Raw genomic sequence first — 26,345 nt, forward strand, 5'->3', positions numbered from 1 at the left:
CCTGTCTCTGGCCCCAAGCTGCAACAGAAGGCAAAAGATTTTGCCTTCGTCCTGGACGTCGAGGAGTTTACGGCGGGCAGTGGTTGGCTCCAACTATTTAAAGACCGCTACTCCATCACCGGAAAGGTGGTTGCAGGTGAAAGCCAAGCAGTGGACGCTGAAAGTGCTGAGAAGTGGGTGCAAGACGTGTGGCATGCTGTCACGGAGAGATACGAACCGTGCAATATTTTTAACACAGACGAGACTGCCTTGTTTTGGCAACTGCTGCCGAGCAGAACCTTGGCGGTAAAAAATGAGAAGTGCCATGGTGGTAAATTGAATAAGGCCCGAGTCACCGTTCTTTTCATGACAAACATGGACGGTTCATCAAAGCTGCGGCCGCTTGTCATAGGCAAGTTCAAGTCACCTATGTGCCTGCGAGGATGCACTTCACTCCCAGTCACATACAATTCCAATTCTAAGGCCTGGATGACCAGAACGTTGTTCGAAGCGTGGCTGCGTGGCTGGGACGAGGAACTTGCAACGAGCGGGCGCAAGATTTGCCTCCTCGATAACTGTTCTGCGCACCACTGCGGCGTCACGCTCAAGAACATCGAGCATTGTTTCCTGCCACCGAACGCAACAGCGGTTTTGCAGCCCCCCGATCAGGGGATCATCTGCGCTTTCAAGCTGGGCTACAGGAAACGCGTCGTTGAGCGGCTGTTGGTGAAATTGCGGGTTAACGACGAGCTCCAGATTAATTTGTTGGCCGCAATAGAAATGATTAACCGTGCCTGGCAAGACGTGACGCAATCCACAATTGCTTCCACCATGCTGGACTATGTCGAGAGGATGCAGAAGCTGTTAGTGAAGCGCGCACTGTGCTAGATGACAGCGATGTTGCCACGCTGTGGGAAGAACTCGCTGATGTTCCGGACGCTGTGCCCGAAGAAGTTGCCCTGGAGGATTTTCTCACTTATGACGACAATGTAGCCGTGACAGCGAGCCCGTTGGACTGTGAAATTGTTGCCGACATGCTGGCATCTGGTGCGAACGAGACCGAGGAGCCGCCGCCGGAAGACTATCGCCCTCGCCCGACGTTGCATGAAGCCCTCGCTGCTACCGATCTGCTGCGCCGATACTGCTCCGGAATACAGGGAAGCGAACTGGAGTTTGTGGAAATGATGTCGCGTGTGGAAAGTGCGATTCTCGCTGATGGAGTTAAACGCAGTGCAAATAAGTGAGCATTTACCTGCAATAAATTTCTTTTGTAGATTCATTGTGAGCGGCACGGTTTTTCTTTAGTTAGTGCGTTTTCGCTGCGCTGTTCTGGACATCGTGTATATAACGAATTTGGTACTGAAGTTCGTTATAAACGGGTTCAGTTACAGCGAAATACTTTATATAGCGAACAAATTGTGTTGAATTATGCAGTTCGCTATAACCAGGTTTGACTGTATACAGTTGAATCCCGCTATAACGAAATTCACGGTGCACGAAAAAAAATTCGTTCTCGCGGAACTTCGTTATCGCAAAAATTTGACGTGAAACGCAGAAAGAATTGCCCAAGCAGCAGCAAAGGCGTTTAATGCCAAAAATCTGTAAGCTTGGTTTGCTTACGCTTCACGGCGAGCAACGCCGTCACGCGATTTTCGCACTCGGTCAGCAAACCCATTGCAACATCGTCGTCTCGGACAGTAACGAAATTCCTGATGACATCAAAAGCGTCCATCACCTGTACGGCGGTTGCCGCAGCCGGCGCTTCCTGTACGTCGTCGTCTTCTTCATCGGAAGAGTCCTTATCATTTCGGGCAGCTTTTATGATCTGCTCATCACTCACATCTTCGTGAACAACAACACAAGCGTCAGCGCCGATGTATTCGTCGAGCTCGAGATTAGGCGGCACGGTTCCTATTTCTCCCAGCGTTTTCCAGGCGGCCGCGATCCCCGGAGCCGGTGACGCCTCTTCGTCGTCGTCTGTAACGCCTGGTGTTAGGCCAGCAGAGTGTACGGGTCGACCTTCGGCAAATCCGGCGTGCCTGAAACAGTTCACGATTACTGAGCGCCCCAGTGTGCTCCAGGCAGCAGACATAATCTGCAGTGCCACGTACAAGTCCACCTTCGTGTCTCGGCCGGTTTCAGTGTTAAAAAGCAGCCGCTGAATTAACCTCCCGCGGTAAGCGCGCTTCAGGCTAAGAATCACGCCCTGATCGAGAGGCTGTAAGACAGACGTGCAATTGGGAGGGAAAAACCTCAGCTCCGTGTTAGTGAGCTTGACTTCGTCGGAGTGATGCGCTGAACAATTGTCCAAAAGCAAGCAAACTTTACGGCCCTGCCGCTTCATGTCGCGGTCGAATGCCATCATCCACTCGGTGAAAATAGCGCGGGTCATCCATGACTTGTTGTTCGCCCTGTACTGCACAGGTAGGCTACGAGTTCCCTTAAAACAGCACGGCTTGGCACTTTTGCCTATGACTAACGGCGGACGCTTGTCCGAGCCATCCATGTTTGTGCAAAGCAGCACTGTGATGTGTTTTTTGCTGTGTTTGCCGCCGTGACAGCGCTGCCCCTTGAAGTCGAGCGTCCTAGCCGGCAACATCTCGTAGAATAGCCCGGTCTCGTCGGCGTTGTAAATGTCTGCAGGCGCGAAGTTGCTTAAAATTCCGGCCATGTTACTCGCCTTCCAAGCAGCTGCTCCGTCCACGTCTGCTGACATTGACTCGCCGCACAACACTTTTCCAACGATGTTATGGCGGGCCTTGAAACGGTTTAGCCAGCCAATGCTGGCTTTAAAATCATCAATGCCAAGTAGGCATGCATAGTTCAAGGCTTTCTGCTGGACGATGCTTCCGGACAGGGGGACGTTGCTGGCTTGTGCTTCCACAAACCACGCATGCACTGCTTTGTCCAACTCTTCATGGAGGGGCCGCGTCACCTTTTTGTGCTTCGAGGATGTGCCTGAAGCAAGTGCCATTCTCACGCTGTCCTTATTGCCTAGAATCGTTGACAGCGAACTTGCAGGAATTCCGAAGTCTTCAGCAATTGCCGCTTTCTTCCTTCCGCTTTCTGCTTGGGCGATTATTTGAGCTTTTTGCTCAAGGGAAAGAGTTTTGCGTTTTTTCACTTGCGTTGCCATCGTGTCCTGCGGATGAAAACTGGTCGTTGTCGAAGAGAAAGGCAGCGAGTGAACAACGCGACCACGACACAAAGCCAAAATGGCGGAACTGCAATCACGTGATTTCATGCTTAATGTGGCTTTGGATTTGACTTGGACTTCTCGCCAATAAAACTAGTTTCGGTTTCGATTTTGAACGTGAAAATTTCGTTGAAGCGGAAACGCTCTGCAAAAATGGTTCGTTGTGCAGAGAAATTTAGGCCATTAATTCTTATAGGATACTCGCGGGGAATAAAAAATTATTCGTTGTCGCGGAAATTTCGTTGTGGCGGTATTCGTTGTGGCGGGATTCAACTGTAACACCAACCAAAATTTCGGACGTTTTAAATCCTTCTTGTTCGATTTTCCGGACTAAGGAAACACATGCTTCTATAACAATACAAGATGATGCCACGTAGTCAGTCATCCGAAAGTAACCACACGCACGAAGGGCTTACATTCGGTGGCCCGCACAACGTAGAGGAATGGCACGTTGTGAAATCAAGATGGCAGAGGGAGATGGACAGGGGCTAAAACAACCTTCTTTGCTGCTGCTAGCCGCGAGCCAGAGCGCGGGGAGAGAGAGCGAAAGCAGCGATCGAGTCATGTGTCGATCTATTGGAGAGGCAACGGCGCGAGCCCCTGAACTTGACGTGTCGAAGCAGACACGCCAACAGAATAAAAATAAAAACCTGCAAACCTGCAGCAGATGGCAGAACAACGTTGAACCCGTAACTGCACGTGCACACCGCACGATTGCTTAGCGCCAGAGAGTAGCGCACTAACAAGGTGGCGGGGGTGGGCATGGTCGCTCTATACTCTTCAATATACAGTTGAACCTCGATATAACGAACCTCGATAAGAAGTTCGCGATGCAACAAACTTTTTTTGTTTGTTTCTTGCTTCCATTGAAATGCATGTGTTTTTTCCCTCGATTTACCCGTAACTGCACGTGCACACCGCACGATTGCTTAGCGCCAGAGAGTAGCGCACTAACAAGGTGGCGGGGGTGGGCATGGTCGCTCTATACTCTTCAATATACAGTTGAACCTCGATATAACGAACCTCGATAAGAAGTTCGCGATGCAACAAACTTTTTTTGTTTGTTTCTTGCTTCCATTGAAATGCATGTGTTTTTTCCCTCGATTTAACGAAGTGGTTTCGCACCGGAGTTTCGATGCAACGAAGTTTTCGCGAGCAAAGAAAAACTATTTTGGAAAAACTCCGCCACTTTGTAAAGTAAATTCAAATTTTATTTTGTAAAAACGTGTTTGTAGAGGAGAATGTTTCCCCACTGCGGCGCCCCGGGCGCACATACGTGTAAACTGTGTCCCCTCTGACGTTTCCACGTCTTGAGCAACCTTGTCAATCCAATCTAATCCAAGCCTAGAGCGTCTCGTCGTTGGCACGGGAAGGCACGCTGCGGCAGTCATTTCCTTCTCTGATCGTGGTGCTCTTTTGTGCAACAATGAGTGGTGCGCCCCGGAAGAGGAAAGTGCTTTCTCTTGATCTTAAAGTTAAAATGATCAAGGAAGTAGCCGCCGGCGAGAAGAAAAAGAAAGTGGCGGACAGGTACGATATATCGCTGAGTACCCTTTCAACCATTTTAAAGGCGAAGGACAGCGTAATGTGCGCTGTCAGCGACAGCGGCCTGAGTGTGAAAAGGAAAGAGGCTGAAAGCGGCTACGTATGGCAACGTGGAGAAAGCCACATTCACGTGGTTCATGGAAATGCGCGCTAAGAACATGCCTCTGAGTGGCGCCATACTTCAGCAGAAAGCCCTGGACTTTGCAAGTGTGCTTGGGTGCGACGAATTTAAGGCTAGCAGCGGGTGGCTACAATGTTTCAAAGAGCGCCACAATATCGTTGGCAAAGCAATCAGCGGTGAAAGTGCGGAGGCGAATGCCACTGGAGCGGCTGATTGGCTGCGTGACCGCGTTCCAGACATTCTCGCCCGCTATGACATCGCAGACATTTATAACGCCGATGAAACGGCTTTATTCTATCGCCTTTTGCCGAAGAGAACCCTGGCTCTGAAAAATGAACGTTGCCATGGCGGCAAACAGAGCAAGCAACGTCTGACTGTGTTGCTATGTGCGAACATGGACGGAACGGATAAACGCAAGCCGCTAGTTATCGAAGTTAGTGGAAGACCACGTTGTTTCGCTGGAAGGGTGATGCCCGTCAAGTACGTCAGCAACACAAAGGCGTGGATGACACGAGCCCTGTTCAGCGACTGGCTTAAAGAGCTGGATGAGGAAATGGGCCAGCAGAAGAGAAAAATCTGCCTTCTCCTGGACAACTGTTCAGCGCATCATGTTGACGTGGAGCTGTCAAACGTCGACTTGGAATTTTTTCCCGCAAGTTGCACATCTCTAATTCAGCCATTGGATCAAGGTGTAATGAACAGCGTAAAGTGTGCTTACAAGAAGCGCATGATCGAGAGAATTTTGCTCAACATGCGCTTTAAACGGGACACCAAGATTGACGTGTTTATGGGCATTGAAATGCTATCTGCGTCCTGGCAGTCTACGAGCAAGGAAATTATAGTAAACTGCTTTAGAAAGGCTGGCATAAAAGCTGTGTGCGACTCTTCGGATGCGGCAGACAACGATGAAGCGAGCGAAGGAGAGACGCCTGCACAGTCAGATTTCGCTGATGCGTGGCAGCAGCTGAGCGACGAAGGCGGCGTTCCCGAGGACGTAAGCCTTACAGTGAAAATGCTGTCACAACAGAAGAACTGGACGACACCGCAATAATCGAAAGCGTTCAAGAAAAAAACGTTGTAGAGGACGGTGATGACATCGACCAAGGCACTGAGGAGGCAACGCAGGTGCCTACAGCAACAGAAGTGCTCAATGCCATAGACATTTTGCGGAGGCATGCCGGCGCTCAAGAGAACGAACAAGCATTGGTAGCGGTAGCCACCTATGAACGCCTCATTACGCCGACGCTCATGAGCAAACGTCAGGCAAAAATAACTGACTTCATGAAGTGATTTGATGCAGTCATGAAGTCAGTTGCCTTTTGCAAAGATTTGACAATAAAGATTCTTGGTTTTTGAACTCGCGTCAGTCTCGCCCGGTCAATCTCTACGGCGCTGTACAGCTGATCCAGACGCGGCGGCCGCGTTTCGATGGAGGCGAATGCAAGGCGCCCGTGTATTGCGTGACGTAACGCAGGTTAAACCCCATGTGGTCGTAATTTTCGGAGCCCTCCGCTACGCCCTGTCCTGTGAAGTTACAGTTGACAGTCAGTAAATCACATCCCGCCCCGCATGCGCTGCACAACGCCAGCCAAACCACCTGCGCTATTTTGCGGGGCCTCCTACTTGCATGTCTCATTCCCATCAGCCCCCGCGAGAGCACGTGATGGATCGCAGTGTTGCTTGACGCCATTAATGGATTTCCGCGCCGCTCGGTTTCGTTTTCGGTGATACCGCACGCTTCGTGACGTCTTCGCAGCAACACGCGAAGCTCGCTTTAATTTTTCAATGGCGGCATTTGTCTCCATCTCTCAGTCAAGATTTAAAGATGCCCGCAATTCGCTGAGAAAACACTGTAAGGTAATGGGTAACAAAGTGCACGGCACCGCGGGGAGCAGCTCGGCTCTACAGAAAATTTCAACCGAAGCAATATTTTGAGATTTGCGATTTCGAGGCAACGAAGCTTGACTGACCTACTATTGCCGCTCTATTTGCTTGTCGTTACTTCTAAAATCGGTTGTAATATCGTCACGAACGCACGTGAGCGGAATAAATAGAATAGCGAATGTTGCTTGAATGCACAATTTCATTAGCGGCACTGAAAGACAAAAACCTCGATGCAACGAAGTGCGCGATATAACTAAGTTTTTCCCCGAAACGTACTACTTCGTTATATCGAGGTTTAACTGTATACGCACTGACACAGTGCGGGGCGGCGAAAATACAAACTTGTAGAAAAATGCAGCCAGTCCACAGCATGCCAGCTTCATGCTCAGGCGCGAAGTTTTGAACGCACAATAGAGAACATACCGGTATGTCGGTGAAACTGTGTGTGTAAGGTGGGGGGGGGGGGGGGGGGGGTGCAAAAATATACAGGCAGGTATGTTCCTGATAGCAGAAGCGTTAACGTGGGTTCTATGAATTCGGTGATCACTGCATGTGGCTCAAGTGCTGAATGTGCCAAACCTGGTACAACACATGATGACATCACATCTCTTGCTGCAGTTTGGTTCTGGAAATAAGGTCTCTTTTCAAGACTAGTCGTAAAAGATTCACGGGGTCTCATTTTAAAGGAGAAGACAGGTGCTGTTGACAAACCACAACCAACCCACAGGGCTTACTAAGGAAACACATGCTTCTATAACAATACAAGAAATGAAGAAAATATGAACGAGGAGGAAACACTTACGTTGCTATACTGTCGGGACAGTGGTTGCCGCCCCCCCTCGTCGTGGGAGTCCCTACCGCCAGACTCGGACGAACGCCGCGATCGCCCTGACCCTGAGCCGACACTAGAGCGCCTCACACGGTCGTCCCTGCGACTGGAAAAGAAAATTGCCAGCACTGAGCGCAAAAACTTCGCAGAACCAGCTGCAACTCTGCTGCACTCTCTTACAACACTGTACAAAGAAACAGAGCAAGAAAATGAAGTGGGCATGCTCAAGAACATGTAATCAGATCTCATTACTACGAAAACATCAACAAATTTTTCAAATGTGCAAGTACTTTGAAAATACCTAAACTAGTTCAACATTATTAATTTCAAAATATTTCTGTAGTTTCAGCGGTCAGCTGTTTGCGTGTGCGGGCAGGTATTTCTTTGTTGCGGGTGATCTTACTGTGCACGATATGAAAGTAGCCAGCGATGGTGCCAAGATCAAGTGAAAGCAGCTTTCACTGCAGCAAAATGTGGACCTTAGGTTAGGTTTAGGTTTAGTATTAGTTTTAGGTTACGTTAGGTTAGGCAGGGAAAAAGCAGAGAGCACTCACCTCTCCTGGAATGGCTCCCGGTCGCGGATCTGCCTGCGCTCTTCTTCTTCCCGCTGCCGAGCCAGTCGTGCTTCGATCTCACGCTCTCGGGCAGCGGTGTCTACTGGCTTCGCTCCGCCAAAAATGGCCGCCGAGGCCTTAGGTGCAGGCTGCGGGGCCTGGGGCGCACTACTACTGCTGCTGGTGGGGGCGGCCGCGTCCTTGCTGGCGTCCACCGGCACTGAGCGCGGCTTCAGCTGCAGCTTCTTGCGCTCGCGCGGTGCCGAGTCTGCAAGAACCAGAAAGCACGTTAAAGCGAACTGACCTCCCGTGAAGGATGCACATACAGCTGATTGTTGGAAAGAACAGTGAACAGTCAATAACAAGCGAATAGAAAAATGAAGTTTCTGAATCAATAAAAAAATAATGCTTTCACGTACAGGTTCCTTCGCCCTAAGTTTCGGGGACGCGACCTTTGAAAACCGAAAAATTGCGAAACAGTAGATTTTTGGACGATTATATATTCCGGTAGTATGTCTTAAATAAACTACCTTTTCTGTAATTATCAAAGATAAACCCGCTGGAGAAATACTCCAAATTAATTATATAACAAGCGGCGGCAGCCGCGGAGCAGCGAGCAAGCGTTGAAAATTCCCAAACATAGCGCATGCGTCATTCCTTTCCTGCCAAACTGAACGCGGCCATCTGGGTCTTATTTTGTTTGTGAATTTTTGTGCTTTCTTCTGCCACCCTCGGCGGCGGCGCGGTCGAGGCATGACTTGCTTCCGATTGGGAGCCTGGCGGCAGCTTTAGAGTTTCCCGTGCTTGAATTCAAGGCTGCGACTGGGCAAAGTGCGCGCTCCACGAGAACGCGGGGGATCGGGCGACTGCTATTGGCTGCTGTGCCTGCTGACGCGTCTGTCTCTGCTGGCTACCTCCCCGCGTCGTTTGCTCCGGCTCTTTGCTGTCGTTAAGGGGAGACACTGGTCTTAAAATGAAAATTTTTATTTTTAGAGATATAATAACGAAATTGGGTGTGTATATGTATTTCTTCCTCCTGTTTTCAAAAATGTAATTAGTTTTACTCTATCTCAATTAGTTCTAATGTTATTGGGAAATAACCAAAGCCTAATTTGGTAATTTCTTACGGGTCGTTAGGACAGTTTCCCTCAATATTTTCTCGTTCCGATTAAAATGTAGTTGTAGCCAAAGACCTGCCATGTGGAGCTATGCTATTTATATTATCATTGATGTACATCACAGTATAAAAATATTCAATTATGTAGATGCCCCACAATTCGAAAATATAATTAGCTGACATTATTGTTCAATAAATTTGATATGTTCAACTTAGCAATATAAAAATAGCATAGCTCCACAGTTCAAACCTTTCTGAATTCAACGGTATAAGATTTATTAAAATTGCACCACAAAAACCCAATGAAAAGTTCCGTAAGGCTAGTCATGTCACCAAAAAACATGAAGCTGAGAAAAACGCATTTGAAGTTTTGACACTGAGTGCAGAAAATATTGGGAAGAATCTTCGATAACGGATGTTACTCAGATGTTCCCTATCTGTTTCCCTACAAAACAAAACAAAAAGTGTCCTATTCCATCCAAGGAAACATTTAAAAAAAAAATGTCGAATGTGTAAGTGTGATGAAATTATAGAGGTTACTTTCGAGAAGTTAGGGGTTGACTTTTTTTTTTTTTTTTTTTGTGTGTGTGTGTTTTTTTTGAGGTGAAAGTGAGGACCGGAGCCAAGGAGACGAGAGCTCCACCAGGCAAACAGTTGGGGAAGAGAACTGCTTCTGTTCGAAATCGCAGTTTTTGCAGACAAGCAGAAGCTTTACAGCAAGGCCGTACTCCTTATCTGTTGCCTTGCTCAAACGCAGACTTCCTGCGCCGCAGGTTCCGCACTTCGCTTGCGCGAAAAAATTGTTCAAAACCTTCAAGTCCACAATCGCGAACTGGGTACCGGCATCAGCTGTCTGGTAATCCGCACTGACGCCAAGAAGGTCAAACTTGCGCTGGGCTGCCGACTTTTCCGACAGAACGGACTTTGCTTGCGCCGACCGCTCAACACGCTGCGCCTGCTCGGTCGACGAATAGTACACAGCATCAACACGAAGTTTACCACGATCCGAGATACGATTCGTGCTGCAACTTGGTCCCGCGGTGTCGTCATCGGGCAGCGTGCTTGATGTACCCGGCGGATCCAACGAGTCCGGCACTGCAGGCCCCGGCGACGCACTGGTGGCCGCTGCCTGCTGTTTTTTGTTCCACGGACGTTTCCTCCGGCTTCCAAAAGCTCGTTGCGTGCTCGGTTTCAATCGACTGTCTCCCGGCATCTCGATCGCAAAGAGAAACTCCCGGCACAAGGCGGAAACCCGGCGTGTAGAGAAACACGAGCGCAAAAACAGACGCGCACGAAGCGACAGCCACAGCGGCGAACGCAAGAGAAAGAAAAAAAAAATGACGTAGACGGTCACACCAGCCAATGGGAGGCGCAGAACGGCGCGCGCGCGAGCCAATCAGCGACCCGAAAACGGCCTTCGGGAAACCGGCCCGAACCGCCGCTCGGCTTGAGCGACGCCATTTTGAGATAGCTCAAATTGCGCACAAAGAAACCAGCTTCAAAACAAGCCCAAGATGGCGGCGATCGGCCGGCTGCAACGCCGGCGGCGCGCGCGGGAAGTTCGAACAAAGTCTCTCTTTTCGGGGCCATTTCGTCGCTGCCGTGGTGTTTTGAAAGCCGATTTTATCGCATTTCCCGACCGAATTCAGCGTTAATAATTTTACTGTAGATGCTCGAAAGGATAAACCTTCCGAAAATGAGTTTTTCCCAAAATCGACTTTTTGACCATTTTCGACCGTTTTAAGACCCGCGTCTCCCCTTAACTTCGTGCATTCTGTTCACTTTTCACCAGTTTTTGCGATCGGTTTCGAGCAGAGTGCACGGAAGCGAAGGCAGTCTTCATGGCGAGGCGCGCAGACGACGACTGCATCGACTCCTGCAGTGTCCTAGCATCTACAGTGGAGCTTAGAAAACAGGGAAATAAAAATAAAGCCCCTAGTCTTGCCCCGTGATACCTATCCAGAAATTACCTCAATAAATTTCGCAATGCCAACACATTCCGCAAATTCTAAAGGCCTGGACCCATGTGACCCATATTATATATTTCTGTAACTTGAGAACCAGCGTACACAGCTTTATGAACCTTAATAGTTATTCAAATGTCCATGCTATGAGCCTGCCCTAAGAACTGCATTGAGATATCTTGACAAACAAAGACGTTAGCGTTCTTTCAACCTTCTAGGACCGTTTTCTCAGTGTCGCTTTTTTGCCTAGTGTGGCTGCTTAGGATAGCCGTATCTCAGCAACCACTTATCAGATTTTCATGAGGTTTCTTTTATTCCATACCTTAATAAATTTCTGAGGGCAAGACAATTTCCTTTTGTCCAAGATATTGTGTCTGGAATTAAGAACACCAATTTTAGGACTGTGCTAACATTTTTCAGCGAGGAAATTTGGAAAAAGGGAATTGTCTTGCCCTGGGGTAACTATCCAGGAATGATCATGACTAATTTCATAGTGCCAGCACGTTTTGCAAATTCTCCAGGCCTGCCCCAAGGGACCTATGTAAACCATCTTGACATACTCCTCTAACTTCAGAACCAATGAACCCAGCTCCATGAAACTTGGTAGTTCTTCAAATGTTTGTACATAAGCCTACCCTCAAAATTTCACTCAATTATCTCAAGAAATAAAAAAAGTTGGTGTTCAAGGGTAGCCTCTCCCTTTAAATTCTATCGGCCTGTCCTGCCTTTCCTCGTTGTGAACAAAGAACCCGTACGAGTTCCGAAACGCCGTTTCTTTTTTTTTTGACTTTGTTGTGGACTGTTAGCTGTTCTAATAAATACCAGACCAGACGAATATTCGTCAAACCTTTGACTACAGTTGACTGTTGGATAAAGAAAAAAAGAAAAAAAAATGATAACGCAGGTGCTCACCGCTACTGCGCTCCTCCCGGTCGTCGGAAGATCCTCCGTACCGGTCGTCCCTGTAGCTGCTGCCATAGTCTCGCCTGCCACCACCAAAGCCTAGGGACAGAAACCACGAGGTCAAGAAATGCTGGCACCACGCTGAAAGCAATAACTTATACAGTGAAACCTTGTTATAACAAACAGTTAAAAAATCTGAAAATAGTTCGCTATATCCATAATACGTAATATGAAATTTAGTAGAAAATACATGCAAGAGCAGCAAAATTCAATCAGTGAAGGCACAGTAACTTGGAGGGTTCTTACTTGGGTCATGTACATTTATTTACGCACATTACCGCAGCCTGCTTTTTTGTGTTGATCGCGTTCCGTATCATGCCCTGTTCCACAGTTTGCAAACACTCAACAAGGGCAAACCCACTGTCCTCAATAGCACTGCAGTGGCGGCGCAGTAAATCCAATGCAGCAAGCGCTTCTTGTGAAGTCTGAACGTTCTCATCGTCTGCAGCGTCAGCCTGAGCTTCGTATGTGGGATGTTCAGAAACTTCCGCAGCGATTTCGGCGTCCGTCAATACAGCCGCGGTTGCTGCAATGTCGTCGCCACCTACAAAGTCTTCTACGATTATTGTTGCAGGCATGTCACCAACAAGGTGCGAAAAATCGTTCCAGGCCTCATCGAGCTCGCGGAGCTCTGCTTCTGCTTGGTTGGGATCGTCCCCATCGTCATTTGAATGCACGGGCCTCTGCTGGAACAAAACCTGGGTGCCGAAAGCAGTTGGCAATTGTTTCGCCTTTCACGCTGTCCCATGCTGCTTTAATGCTCCCAGCAAGTCGATCTTCCAAGTCCTGCTTCATAGGAAGCTTCACGAGAAGAGTGTCAATCAGTCTCCTCTTGTAAACTGCCTTAAAAGGCCTGATTTTATCTCGAGCTTGGTCTTTAACGTCAATGGTGCTCTTTTTTTTTTTTCACATTTACCACCATCACAGCACTACGCACACCACACCCGACACGACCACCAATGCAGCCTCCACCGAATGGTACGACGGCCACGCCGCGACTAACACTAAAATGCAAAAGGCGCAAAAGGCAAAAGAAACATTCGATCGTGCCGCTGCCGCTGAAGCGGCGCTGTCAGCATTAGTGAGAAGAGAACGATTTCTTTTGCTCTCAACTCTCAATGCCGATGTGGCATCTGTGGCGCTGTCAACGCCTGCGAGGTAGTCCTGAACGCTTGCTGTGCCACACAACACACTCTTAGTGCAACGGAGCCTGCCTCCTGCTATTGGAGTGAGGTAGTGCTCGGCGTCGCGAAGTTCGTTATATCCGTTTTATGCTGAACCGCGTTTGCTATAGGAAGTTAAAAATACATGTGCATGACAAAAATATTTCAGAAGAGTTCGATATATTCAATAATTCGTTATAAGTGTGTTCGTTACATTGAGGTTTGACTGTAGCTATATTTAGAACGGCCCTGTGAGGCACCAAATTTTCTTCTAAGAGCCCCTGCCATCCTTAAATTCAGCACTAAATTCTGCATTTGCCGAAGTCACTATACTATACACATTTATCATCTGCAATCATAGCAAATTTCAATTCTAGGAGTAACTGCATATTCAAGGCTAACTTTCAACAAGATAAAGTAATTCAGTTTAGTTCCCAAACTAATAATTAAAAATGAACACAGACACACCTCGGTCCCGATCGTAGTCCCTGTCCCTGGGCCTGTCGTAGCTGCCAAGTCCGCCCCGGCGCTCGAAGCCGCGGTCGAAGCCTTGATCGCGGTCTCCGAACCCACGAGGTCGGTCCCGTGAGAATCCTTCACGACTAAAGCCTCCGCCGTCTCTGTCAGAGTCCCGCCCAAAGCCGAACCGACGGGAGCCACCATCATCATCATAGCCCCGGCTGCCTCCAACTGTGGTACCAGAAAAAAAAAAAAAAAAAAAAGTCAGATCGGGGGGAAAAAGGGGAGACCAAACAGAATGTGCAGCAGTGGGTCTACCAGATAGAACCTGGAAAAAGGGCACAGCATTAAAGTAAAATTGTGTTAACTTGATGCCCGTTTATTTTTCTACGATCTTGGCTGACACCCCTGTTAGTCAATGGCGTTGAATGGTTAATTCAGATATGGGTAGGTTTAGCATCAGTTAATTTAAATCTGGTAACATGCCGATGTGTGACCAGTGGATCTAGTGATCCTCCAAAGAGACCTCCCTGTATCTAGATCGCACGGGCCAGAGGTGTCCATGGACCTTCGGCGTGCATGCTGTGGCTGGCAAGCGCGACGACGATTAGAAGTCCCCAATCCGCGTTTCCGACTGCCGAAATACAGCTCTGCAGCATACCTCCAGTCTCGATTCATGCCATTCCACCACTGCCACCAACCACGTGCATTGACCACTCGCACAGTTTCAGACGCTGCTTTGCACTTCGCATTTTTTTAAAAAATTTTGCGATGCCTCCGCAATGTCTACGCGCATTTCTTCTGCTAGTATCCACGCGTTTCGCGCACACTTTGATTGCACTGAAACTACACATTGGTTACGTATTGTTTACAATCCATGCAGTGAAGCATCCTCAAAATTAAACGAGGCTGTACTAATAAACACTGCAGACAAGCGTAGGAAGACTGTGGGCTCGTCAAAAATACACACAAATATGTACAGAAAGAAAGCCAACAGTCGGCGATGCCAAGAAAAACTGCGGAAGTGCTGACTAGAAGGAAAAACTGAGTACGCATTTGTTTTAAATGGCAGATAATGCAGACAATGTTAAAAATAAAAAATCTGGCACAGCTTGGCTAAGCTTAGCGTCTCAACAGATTAGTTAGCATGAACCAATTGTCAATTACTGCCGAAATCTCTGGAGCAATCAAAGGCCCCAAATCTGGGCAGAAGGCAAGCTTTGCTCTTTCCCACAGCAATGACATGCAACAGTCCAAAAAGTCATTGCCTGTGAAGCGGCAGATGCGGCCACAAGTTCAAAATTTGGCTTTCATGTGGCCTTAAACTTACTTACAAATGAAGGTTGATGAAGACTGCAACGCACAAAGTGAAAAATGTGCTATGTCAGCCTGTGGTGGTCGTCTAATGCAGCAGCCAGGAATGATTGTCGCCGCAGTTTGCCATGGATTTGGATCATGTTAGAGGTGCATGCAATTTTTCTGTTACGAGTTTTATTTATTACGCACTCATCACGTGGTGCTTGACGTCCCCCTGTGATGGTGGCTAAGTGGCTTTAGTGCCTCAAGGGCTCAGGCACACCAGGAATTCTGCGCATACACCAAAATACAATAATATTCGTGCAACCGAACAAGAGCACAATAAAACCCGCAGTTTTCTTTGCTACGTTTTAGGTTTATTCGGTGGATTATTCACGTCACAACATCAGACAAGGCTGGAGGCGAGAACCAGAGTCTATTCCCTATACTGCTGTGCATGCGCAGAACGAAAGATTACACGCCGGCGTATGCTATGGGAGTTTCATTGTCTAACTTATTTACACAAAAAGACTAGTTAAACAGGAGGTCCATACTGTGCATGTCCTTAAAACCCAGCTTCCCCACCTGCACATTGCAACACCTAGATGCGCGATATATAGTCCCCGGAGGTTGCCATATAGGAATGAATGCTCCGCATAGGCTTACGTTGTCCTTTACAATGCACGTGCCTCTCCCCTGAAAGAACATTATGATAAACGAGCTGCCCCTAGCGCCTTTTTGCTCTTCCATGCCATGACGGACGAGTCCGCGTCTGCAAACAGTTGCCGCTCCGCAGAGTGCCTCGCGGGAAGCAAAATCGGCTCGGAGCAGTGTTCACGGTGGAACTCTGCTCTCCTTGGCTTGACAAGGAGAGTGTCAAGCAGTCCTGCTTATACAGGTCGTCCATGATTTAGTGGCATTCCCTGCAGCTTACCTATGCCACTGCAACAATCGTACAGTGTCACAGTATAGCGTATGCCTTGTATAACTTGGCAATCGCTCTATTTCATCAATCTAGCATCAACAGCCCTCTCTGCACCTTGTTTGCAACTCAAAAGAATTGATTGTGGTCTCCCCCGCCAGTGGTGAGCTACGCATTGTTCAGAACCTGAGCTAGCTAGATACAGGTACTGCGTACCCTAAACGTAAGCAACATGCAAGTTCCTAATTAAATTGGTTCACAGGAAAGGAAAGGCACAGTATCTGTCACACTTGTTTCTGTGGACACCTGAACCATGCCCCACAAGGGAAGAGAGGAGGGTGAGAGTGAAAGTGGATAGAGAAAGAGGAGCCGTAGTGGAGGGCTACGGAGTAATTTCGACCACCTGGGGATCTTTAGTGCGCACTGACTTCACACAGCGCGTGGACGACAGCAGTAAATGTTCGTTGGCATATTAAACCCGGATGGGTAAATGACCCTGACACGACCAATGCATATTGGCAGCACACTGTCATTTCAAAGAGAGGACACCCAGTGCACAACAAAGAACCAAGAACCAGGCCAACTTTTAAAAAAATCGAACAAAACTAGTTCTCTTCGATCAAATCATTTCAGGACACTGAAATGAGAAAAACCGGCAGACTTGCCCCACCCGACGTTGAAACCCAGCTTAAAGGTTACTCACAGGAAGACTCCCTGCGGTCTTCCTCCCCATCGTCTCTGGACATCGCTCGCCAGTCACCGCCCAACGATCGCTCACTCCGGCCCATGTCACGGTTTCCGCGATCCCGGCCTTCGTTGTCTGTCAAACAGAAGGGTTGCAATGCATGATTAAATCAACTCCAGCAAGCCCCTTTGCACATAGCAAGTTGAAAACATTCACTTACCATGTTCCTCGGCTAAGCTCACTTTGATGGACCGGTTCTTCAGGTTCTGCAAACAAGAAGCAAATGCAATGTACTCTTTGCATCCGCGTTTCACCCCTAAAAGCCTACACATTCATTTGCTACAAGGAACCACATGATGCCTTTCAGTGAAAAGAGAACGACATGATTTCTTTACAATCTCATAGGGCTTTTTGTTGCTTCCACTGCACCAGAGATGTTAGGCCTGAACGCTGGCAACATACATGCCCAGTAAAAATTTCGAGATAAATCCCAGATAGTTCGAACAATTTCTGCAACTCCCATAATTTCCAGTGTAAATTTGACCAAATAGTTTCTAGCAGCAGTCTGCCCCGGCCCAATTAATTCGAAGATTCAAGGTGCTATGTCAGAATGCAAGATGCCGATTTCACCACAACCAACGAAGCAAAAGCCTCTTGGAACTGCACGTAGCTGGACGACTGGCCTGCGACGACTGGCCTGCGCTATTTCTTATAATGGTGCGCGGTGACTAGGGGGTTAAGTTACCGGCACCTCAATGATTCCAAATACTGTGACGCAAAGTTGACCTTCATTCAGAAAAGTGACCATCCAAAATCTGGCCGAGCTAATCGTGGGGTGTAAGGTAGCTTTGGATGAGCGGCAGGCAGTACAGGCCCCGAGTGGTTGTGGAATCAAACTACATGGCCGTGCAAATTGTGGCAAGCCACCTTGGCTGCACTCTAGTGTGAAAGGCAGGTTGGAGCGCAACTCCACATTTTATCTCTAGTGGCATCGTAACGTTGCTTTCAGTTGCAGGCGAGTCACGATGCCGTCCCCCTAGGCGTAACAGGCCGGCCAATCGGAATCACACCGGTAAGAGATATCGTAAAAAAATGCAAGCCCGAGAACGTTGATTAGACTCAATCTCGATGTGTTTCCCAAGTGACAGAGAAAACGGCAGCGACTACAAACACATGGGGAAACTTTGCTGGACCTATGGTGCTCATGACGTATAAGACACAAAAACACACACAAGTCTGTGTTGCCGAGACACAGCCACGTCTGTTAAAAGTGGGCTTCAATGGACATTAATATTCTGAAAAAGTGACAACCAATGGCTTCAGTGAACTAGAATATTAGGTAGTGTGCTCACTGGCCCCGCTGGGATGATGTCTATTTTGTCTAACTTGCTACACTGTACTCGCCAGCACTGTACATTTTCACTCGTTCTCACTGTTCTGGCTTGAGTCACTTTTTTTTTTTTTTTTTAAAGAAAATAGAATTCCTGCCGCTGGATAAAACATTATTTTGCAGTGCATACAGCAAAGTTACGCAGAAAGCAATTTTACCGCATACAGTTGTGTATGGGTCGCTTCCCAAATTTGCTGCCCTAAAATGAAAAAATTGGCAGAAAGATATACATTCGGAATAAGCAGAACATTGCATCCACAGCACACAAGTTCTATGAAAATCTACAAGTACCCCATATAACAAGACATTTTTTGAATAATTATAGGAATCCTCCAAGGTGGAGTAGGTTTGTAATAAAGGAGTAATTACTCATTGGCATCCACCCAAATGCAGTCATATAAGCACGGTCCCCGGACCAGGACGAATTTTTCTTTACCTACTAAGTTTCCGAGAAAGCTGCATAGATTTCCTATGTAGCCGTATGGCTGCGCTTTGGTGGATGTAAATTAGTGATTACTCCCTTATTAATTACAATAAAATGAAGGCGCCAGTGAATTGCAAAAAATACTGCCACTGAAATTCTATTGGCCTGTTTTATCATGGGTATGTGGTAGTGGCTGGTCGTGACTGAAAAGCAGTGCAGCAGTACCCACAGAGCATGCGACACGACGGCAAAACCTACGGTAAAGTCTATCATAGCAACACCTGGTGTTGCTGGTGTTCAGCTGCAAACTTTCGACATTCGCAGCGTCACTGCTGCATAATTCCGTTCTCCTAGTGGTAGGGTCCCGCAATTTTTCTCTTCACGGGTTGTCTCTCGGAGAGTTAAACGGCTATTGTTGCATGCAGAGAGGCGTCTCTGAATGCAACCTAAAGGTAACATACACTCACTGAAGGCAAGAAACGTTTACAGTGAAGGTAACTGCAAAATGTAACTGGTGCCATACCATCATCTCCTAGCTCTGTTCACGGCCGGTTTTGTGGCTATTAAATATCAAAAACATCACATAATAAAACCTAAAGGGGAACACGCCCCCGGAAAGATGTAATTCATTTGAAAGTTGTGAACTGTAAAAAGGATTAGAAAAATAAATTGCACCCAGGGGATTCGAACAGATGTTTTGAATGCCGAGATTAGTAGTATTAATCCGTTGCACCACAGAAGCAATGAGAATGGCAGCCTTTAAATGCGTTCTTATTTGTTTTGACAATTTTCCACTATTTGTCGCAAGGTGATGCTGCTCAGAGGACCCTACTGTTGACAGAACCGAATCACGTGTCACAGCTCCCTATGCAGCCGCTGCGCAGTGAGCACCCATTCTAGTGTTGAACTTCACAGCTACCTTCAGTCTGGAAATTCAGAAGGGATGACAGTCTCTACATGTCCCAAAGCACTAAATGAAGTTAAACCAGTGCCTCGCGTTAAATGAAATTAAACTCACCTCATTGTTGTACCCCAGGGCCTCAAGGAGACTGCTGCGGTCTGGGAACTCCGCATAGCCAAACCCCCGCATGCGACCCCTGTCTCCACTTTCTCTAGGCAGGCGCACCGAAGACACCTTGAGGATAAAAATAAGAACAAGGAATTGGAAAGCAGTTTCTCCAACGAGTCTTTGGCTGCACCTTACCTTCAAGGTACGAAAGAACTTTATGACGTCCTCATCACAAACGTCGTACGGCAAGTTGCCCAGGTAAACGGTGTAAGGGGGCCGGGTGGGTACTCTGGACATGTCCACATCTGGTCCACGTGCAGCCTTGGGAGCCGTGGGAAGGATGATCTTCTCATCCTTCTTGTAGTCAATTGTGAACTTCTCTGCTTACCCCAGGAGGAGGGATAGAAAAAAAAAAAAAAGAGGATTGGCATAGTTTAAATTTCCCGATAACCAGGTTGCTGCGCAAATTCCATAACATTATGTGGAATGAACCTGATGTGTTAGGTGGCACAGCTTGCAAACACAGAAGTTACGCAAAGACATGATGTACCATATGCTTTACAAGCACACTCAGTACAGGTTTTAGCTACCAAAATAACTGCCTAACTAATACCCCGACTGCCCGTGCTGGTTAAGGCGGATGGGTAACGTTTTGAATTGGGCACTGGTGGTGCACGCCACCAAGCTGTGAGTAGTATATTATGTACTTACTCTTGCCTCGATTAGAGCCACAAATAAGATACTCCGTTTGATCACTTTTATACGTTCAAAGTACATTTTTCTTCACTGTCCATAAATCCAATATTCTGATTAAATCAATTCCAAATGTAGGGTGGAGCTCTTTACAGAAAAACTCAAGTGTACAGCCATTTCCTCCTCCTCCCTCCATGCACCTTAAGTGTCCACCTCCTGGCATTTGACCAGTACCTGTTGAGTCACAATTCTCCCATCCTGGCTTTAAACAACGAGCTTCCTCAATAATTATGTTTTTTTTTTTGGCTATTTCTTTAAAGCGATTGAAAACTGAGCTCTACAGGCATCTGCACCAAATGAGTTGTCGAATACATAACTCGAAATTGAATCCTTAAAAAAAATGCTTACCTTAGTTTATTTATGGCACTAAGTTTGCCCCATGACATAAAGGGTGTTACTAAGGGTAATGTTTGAATCGTTACAGAAAAGCATGCAGTCCAGTTATACGCAAAAAGTCACACAGCGCTCACCTTAAAATTAGCTAGGAAATGAATTGGGGAAAGGGGTGACATGTCATATCACACACAGTACGACATCAGCGCGAAGGCAAACCTCACACGTGAGTCGACTAAACATGAAGGTGCAGTGCAAGTGAACAAAGCACCGGAGCGACTATGAAGGGGTCAAAAGCCATTTCTTACCGTCCACGGCTTCATTTTCCATGGTGTCCGCCCAGTTAATACGACGAGTGTTGACCACCGCATACCCCGACGGAGCATCTTGATCACCACCCAAAAAATCATTGAGGTTGAGGGTCTTCCCCTTAACCTTATGCTTTTTACCTGAAAAGATGGAAAAAGCACGTGGTTGATTCGCGGCAGGGGAGCTCCCAGCAGTACACGCCACGAGATAACAGCATCTCGAAAGCTCAAAGGCGATATGCCGCCTAATCAGCTCACATCCCCCCGGAAATTCGGGACACGAGAAAAAACGCCATGGGCGCGAACACGCTAAGCTGCCAAGCTGCTGCAAGGCCTTAATAAAATAGACAAAAAGCAGCTCCGGTCTAACTGTCAAACGGCTGCCGTTTGCACAAGCGACAGCTCGAATACTACGTTACCTGGCATGTCTGATACGAATGTGCGCGTGAGTGTTCACGGGCGCACGCTGAATGAACACGTTGTGCACGCTCGTGATCTGCCCCCGAACTTCGCGAGCAGGCTTAATAGCGCCGGGCGCCGGACCGCAGCTCACTGCGCACAATAAAAGACAGCCTTCGGCGCCGGCCAAACTAGCGAAACGCTGCGTGAGTAACGCAGTGAGATAGCTTACAACCATACGTGATAACCACGCCGAGCGGAATTTATGGCGGTTCCACGAGAACACTCGTCACCAGAGCGACCCGGTCGTTAGCACCATATTTAACTGGCGGACGCCGCGTATGCTAAAGCTGCGACCACGCCCGATGGCTGACATGGGAAGGTGCACGCACAAAATGACAGTATTCAGAACAAGGACTGCCCATTAGAGTAGTCAAAAACTTCAAGAAATATGTTAAAGAAATCCCACGTATTGACCTACCAGTGGACGCCATGTTGAATACTTTCACGATATGCTAATAATACAAACGAGGACTAAAAAGATAACTTTGTAGGCAGCAAAATTAACATAATTAATTAAAGACAAAAATGAAAAAGAACTTTATAGTATGGTACCTTACGTAATAGCAAAGGAAGAAGTGATAAACATTTATAGGTGGCGGTAGAAGTGAACGCCACTAGCGACAAAAGACACCAGTGGCTAAGTGCGGCGTCACCAATGGCATCAAGCCATGATTGCCATGATTATGATTTTATGATTACTTTCGTTCTCTACGGCCCGTTTTGAATGGAGGTTGGCAGATAGTTCGGCGTGGTTTGTATAGGCGTGCCAAAGTCGTGCCCATTCTGTGTGTTTTTATGTGTTATTTAGCTAAGACATAAATGACTTTGTGCCGCAGTTTTGTTCGCGGAAATGTCTAATTTGGTGCATTGGATTTAGCTAAAGTGTGTCGAGCGACCGGCTCTACCGGCGAATGGTGCCTGCAATGGAAGCCCACACACCCACGCCCGCCGATGTGGAAGCCGCGGAACAAACGCTGCAGGACTTCGAGGACTATGAAGCTGTCATGAACATCATTAAAACGGTCACAAAAGGTGGGCTTGATTGGCACAAGACTGAAGAGTTTCTGGATGCATTCAAGAAGACGTTTGACAAGTACTTGGAGCAGCCTTACCTCTTGGACAGTCACCTAGGGGAGGTAGTACAAGCCCTCCTCAGACCTATAAGGTCTCCGTCCTGCACCGATGATATACTGCATACCTGCATGCGCTTTCTTAGCGTAGTGACGGCGGTCCGGGGATACAAAACTGTGGTAAATCATCTCCCTCATGAGGTAAGAGTGCACGAGCACGCTTACATATTCTTCATCATGCAAGTGGTTTCTGTTTTGCTTTCGGTCAGCTTTTAAACTCGGCACTTGATGCTGCAAATTATTTCTCCGGTTTAATTTCTCCTTCAGAGCGTAACTGAACACATTATGATTTAACACTCAATAACACTTGTAGGTGGATTACAAAGTGGCGCAAGTATTTGAATTGGGGATTCAAGTGTTCTTTCTGTTGCTGGCAGGCATACTTCTGACACTCTCCTAAGCCGCTAACGGAAAAAGAGCCCCGTTTCCTTGTCCACTGAGACCGACTTTTTTCTGCAGCTCGTTTTTACTATAAATGGACATTCAATTTATAGAGTTGATGGTTTAGTGCTTTATTGTATGCCGTTTTTGATCGCTGCATGTGGCGCGATTCGTGCATGCTTGCTGCGCCAGTCCACTAAACGAGTGCCAGACTGAACGAGTGGTCAGATGTCACAGTTCGCTTGGGGAGCTTTATTGTGCAGCTAGGCTGTTAGGCGTCTTCAAGTCAAAACAGCCAAGCTCACTGACAATCGCGCTTTCGGGCTAGCTGCCGTATTGATTGCCATTGTTCGTGGTGTACAAGTACCAGACAGACAAGGTATTTTTTTTTTATATAGTGAGTTTGTCGCACCCATAGCTTAAAAAAAAAGAAAGGGGGGGGGGGGGGGGGATAAAATGATAAACCGATAAGTGGCAAAATAATGAGTATACCGATGCTGAACAATCTTTTCATATGAAAGCATGGACGAACTAGCGTAAAGGGAAGGGTTTAACTATAGTTCAGGTACTGCCCATGGGCCAGCACTGGCACACAGTCAAGCAGGTAGCTTTGGGTCATGCACATGGAAGTACATGTGGTACATGTTTTCAGTCCTCTGATGACTTTGGGCTATGTGGTGAGCAAACAAAAATTGTGTGCCTCGGTTAGGGGTCCCTCACTGTTCTCTATATCAGTGTCTTAATGGAACTGAATGCTTCGCATATCTCCCATGAAGTGCATCTTTTATTGCCCATGTAAATGCACTGTAAAATGTGTAGGCAGAGCTGTAGAGGTGTGTCCAGTTTTGAAGCACTGTGACACTTGCACACACTCTTGTGTAGTGTATTTGTTACCTACCACTCTGCAAGCATGCTTTACATTATATCTTTTATAACATAGGGAGTGCAGTGAATATGAAGCAGGAATGGGGAGGAGAAAAAAAAGTGATTTAATACAGTCGTTCCTCGTTAATATAGACACTTTGGTTGCCGCAGAAAACAGTCCATAAAACGAGTCGTCCATTATAACGAATGAACTTTTTTTTCTGAAAACAAAAACGAAAGAAAAAAACCGCTAAGGATAATGTCTGCTTCAGAGCATAATGTAGGCCAGCGAAGTTAGCATTAGGAGCTACAAGAACATTATCCAAGTCACCGTTATGCTCCAAATGTGATGCACTTTAAAGTATTGTGATGCAGTTGCATATTGTTCTCAATGGCATTGCATTAATAAATTACTGACTTCTACTGTTCATCTCCCCCTGCTATATAGCAGCATTTAGTTGGCTGAAAGTTGCTGAATCTAACTTTCTACAAGGCGCAAGCTGTTGTCAGAGTTTTGTTCAAGTGAATTCATGCAACACAAAAAATCGTCACGTGCATCGACTTCACAGTCTAAAATATGAAGCGATAAGCGAAAAGGACAATCATTCAGTCATTGGCACTATGTTCATGTGGTGTCTGTCGGCAAAATCTAGAAGAGAAATTTTCTTTGAAGCAGTGTGAAGATTTGGTTTTCATGACTGTCTATATTAATGCGACGAAAATACATGGAGCCTAATGGTATTTGTGCATTTTTTCCTTGTCCATTGTCCGAACAGTGAGTTTCCATTTTAACGAAACATAAATGCATGAAAAAAGTTTAGTCCCCACAAAAACTGTCCATAATTTGAGCCGTCTATAATAACGGGGGTCATATTAACGAGGCATGACTTATGCTGAAGATATGAGTTGGGGCTATCCTGATGTTGCTTCTTCTTGCTCTGTGCATGTCTCCAGCACATGCAAGTCTAGATAACTGTACTTTGCAAAGACCTGTGTCTCTTTTGCCCCTCTTAACTGTGTGCTGCCTGTTTGCCACTAAATCTTTTTACAAAGACATTTCCTAGGGTACCAGAAGGCACCTGTGATTTTTTAAAATGCTTTTCTGAAGGTCAACAAGCAAGGTGTTTAGAAACCCATGGCAGCGTAAGGGTCAATGTGACTGCATTCACCTGGGTTTGCAGATTTGACTGCTGCCTATAGCGTTCTCGTTTCCATATGTCCTTTTCTTGAGTACTGTCCATAATTTTTAAATTAAAACACCAATTTGTACACAGAATGAAAGCACTGAAATTAATGTTTTAAGTTTTTATGGACCAAGGTCATATTTATATCAAGTCTACTGCCTACTCTGGCAGATCATTGCCCATTTCAACAACGAAAGGGCAGAACTTGCTATGCTGTTGTATATTTATATTTTAAATTGACTGTCTGACCAGAACCGACAGTAGCGCCATGCTGTGTTCAAATCTTGTATTTTTGGTGACAGACTTCGTTTTTGCCTGGAGTGTGTACACTACATTTTTTTAATTGCACTGAGGGGTTGCAGAGAAGTACTTTCATTGCAACAAGTTTAAACGCTTGAACTCTTTTTTTTTTTTTTTCTTGCACCTGTTTCCTGAATGGTTTGCCCCTGCTTTTTAATCACCTATTTAAACATTTCAAAAAGGCAGACTAACATTATGCTGATGGTGGCTCTGCCATCAGTGAATGCCGGCTGTGGGTATCTGTGGTAGTTACTACCAGTCTATTTTCTTTAATGCTCTTTAAAAAAGTGTCTCAGTGCGCAACATTAAAAACGTAAACAATGCTTAACCTGGTTGGTGGTCAATTGTTGTTGTGTTTGTAATATTGGGGTTGCAGGTACTTTCTATCACTGGAAAGGGGTTTCCAATGTTGAAAATTCATCCTAAATTGATCGCCATGTTTCGCAGCCTCACAGCTGGGTGTGCATTTATTTGGACAAGGAGCTTTCGATTTCATTGTACGAAGAATAGTCGATAAAGTCAGTAGTCTGTACATATAAATGAATATAGGCACCCATTTTTGGTTGCACGTTTTCTTCTTTGTAATGCTATGCAAGGCATTAGTATACATGATTCTACGTGGTATTCACCCCTTGATTGCTAAATAATTTACATCTGAATTTCTTCTCTCACCTATTTCTGTTTCAAGAGCCAAGGAAAGCAAATATTGGCTGCATGAAGCTCGAAAAATACTTCAATATGATCACATCATAGTCGCCATTTTGTTCTTGAAACCAAAACAGAAACATGTTTAGAGGAGAAATTTAATCTTAAATTATTTAGTGGTCTTAAGTGACTGCCATATGTAGCAATGTGTTGTGCATCATTACTAGAAGGAAAACATGCAAGTGAAAGTTTGTGTCAGTTCTTTGCGGACAGTAGTTCATTGTTCGTTTTTTTTTTTTTATTTCTTCAGGTATCGGACATTGAGCCTGTCTTGAAGCTAGTGGAAAGGATGGACCCAAACAATCCCCAACAGCTGTCAACATCCTACATGTTACTTCTTTGGCTTGGTGTGCTGTCTATGGTGCCATTTCAACTTTCACGCTTCGACTCGGGAGATGTGAATACAAAGCCCATGGCCGAAAGGT

At 46.6% G+C, this 26,345-nt stretch overlaps 2 protein-coding genes across 5 annotated transcripts in view; one reads left to right on the forward strand and one right to left on the reverse strand.

Moving 5' to 3' along the window:
• LOC146186499 (eukaryotic translation initiation factor 4B-like) overlaps positions 1-21,921 on the reverse strand; it is a 38,211-nt gene extending 16,290 nt beyond the window's left edge. The window contains exons 1-11 of one of the 4 annotated variants that reach the window (XM_084607234.1): positions 21,526-21,722; positions 21,314-21,446; positions 20,895-21,035; positions 19,696-19,880; positions 19,510-19,626; positions 16,898-16,943; positions 16,696-16,812; positions 13,784-14,005; positions 12,102-12,191; positions 8,109-8,376; positions 7,528-7,660 (exon numbers count right to left, since the gene is read on the reverse strand). In XM_084607234.1, the coding sequence (XP_084463360.1) occupies positions 7,528-7,660; positions 8,109-8,376; positions 12,102-12,191; positions 13,784-14,005; positions 16,696-16,812; positions 16,898-16,943; positions 19,510-19,626; positions 19,696-19,880; positions 20,895-21,035; positions 21,314-21,320 (1,326 nt within the window). In that variant the 5' untranslated portion in view covers positions 21,321-21,446; positions 21,526-21,722. Of the gene's footprint in view, positions 1-7,527; positions 7,661-8,108; positions 8,377-12,101; positions 12,192-13,783; positions 14,006-16,695; positions 16,813-16,897; positions 16,944-19,509; positions 19,627-19,695; positions 19,881-20,894; positions 21,036-21,313; positions 21,466-21,525; positions 21,723-21,774 lie in introns of those variants that run through there. The other 3 variants (XM_084607233.1, XM_084607235.1, XM_084607236.1) reach the window with 3 other exon arrangements.
• Positions 21,922-21,991: 70 nt separating this feature from the next.
• The window catches only part of Tbcd (tubulin folding cofactor D), a 71,610-nt gene continuing 67,256 nt past the window's right edge, over positions 21,992-26,345 (forward strand). The window contains exons 1-2 of the mRNA XM_084607232.1: positions 21,992-22,627; positions 26,171-26,343. Of these exons, the coding sequence (XP_084463358.1) occupies positions 22,268-22,627; positions 26,171-26,343 (533 nt within the window). The 5' untranslated portion in view covers positions 21,992-22,267. The remainder of the gene's footprint in view (positions 22,628-26,170; positions 26,344-26,345) is intronic.

The sequence above is a fragment of the Amblyomma maculatum genome, chromosome 6 (assembly GCF_055883805.1).
Source record: "Amblyomma maculatum isolate TAMU_Amacu chromosome 6, ASM5588380v1, whole genome shotgun sequence".
In the NCBI taxonomy this organism is placed as follows: domain Eukaryota; kingdom Metazoa; phylum Arthropoda; class Arachnida; order Ixodida; family Ixodidae; genus Amblyomma; species Amblyomma maculatum.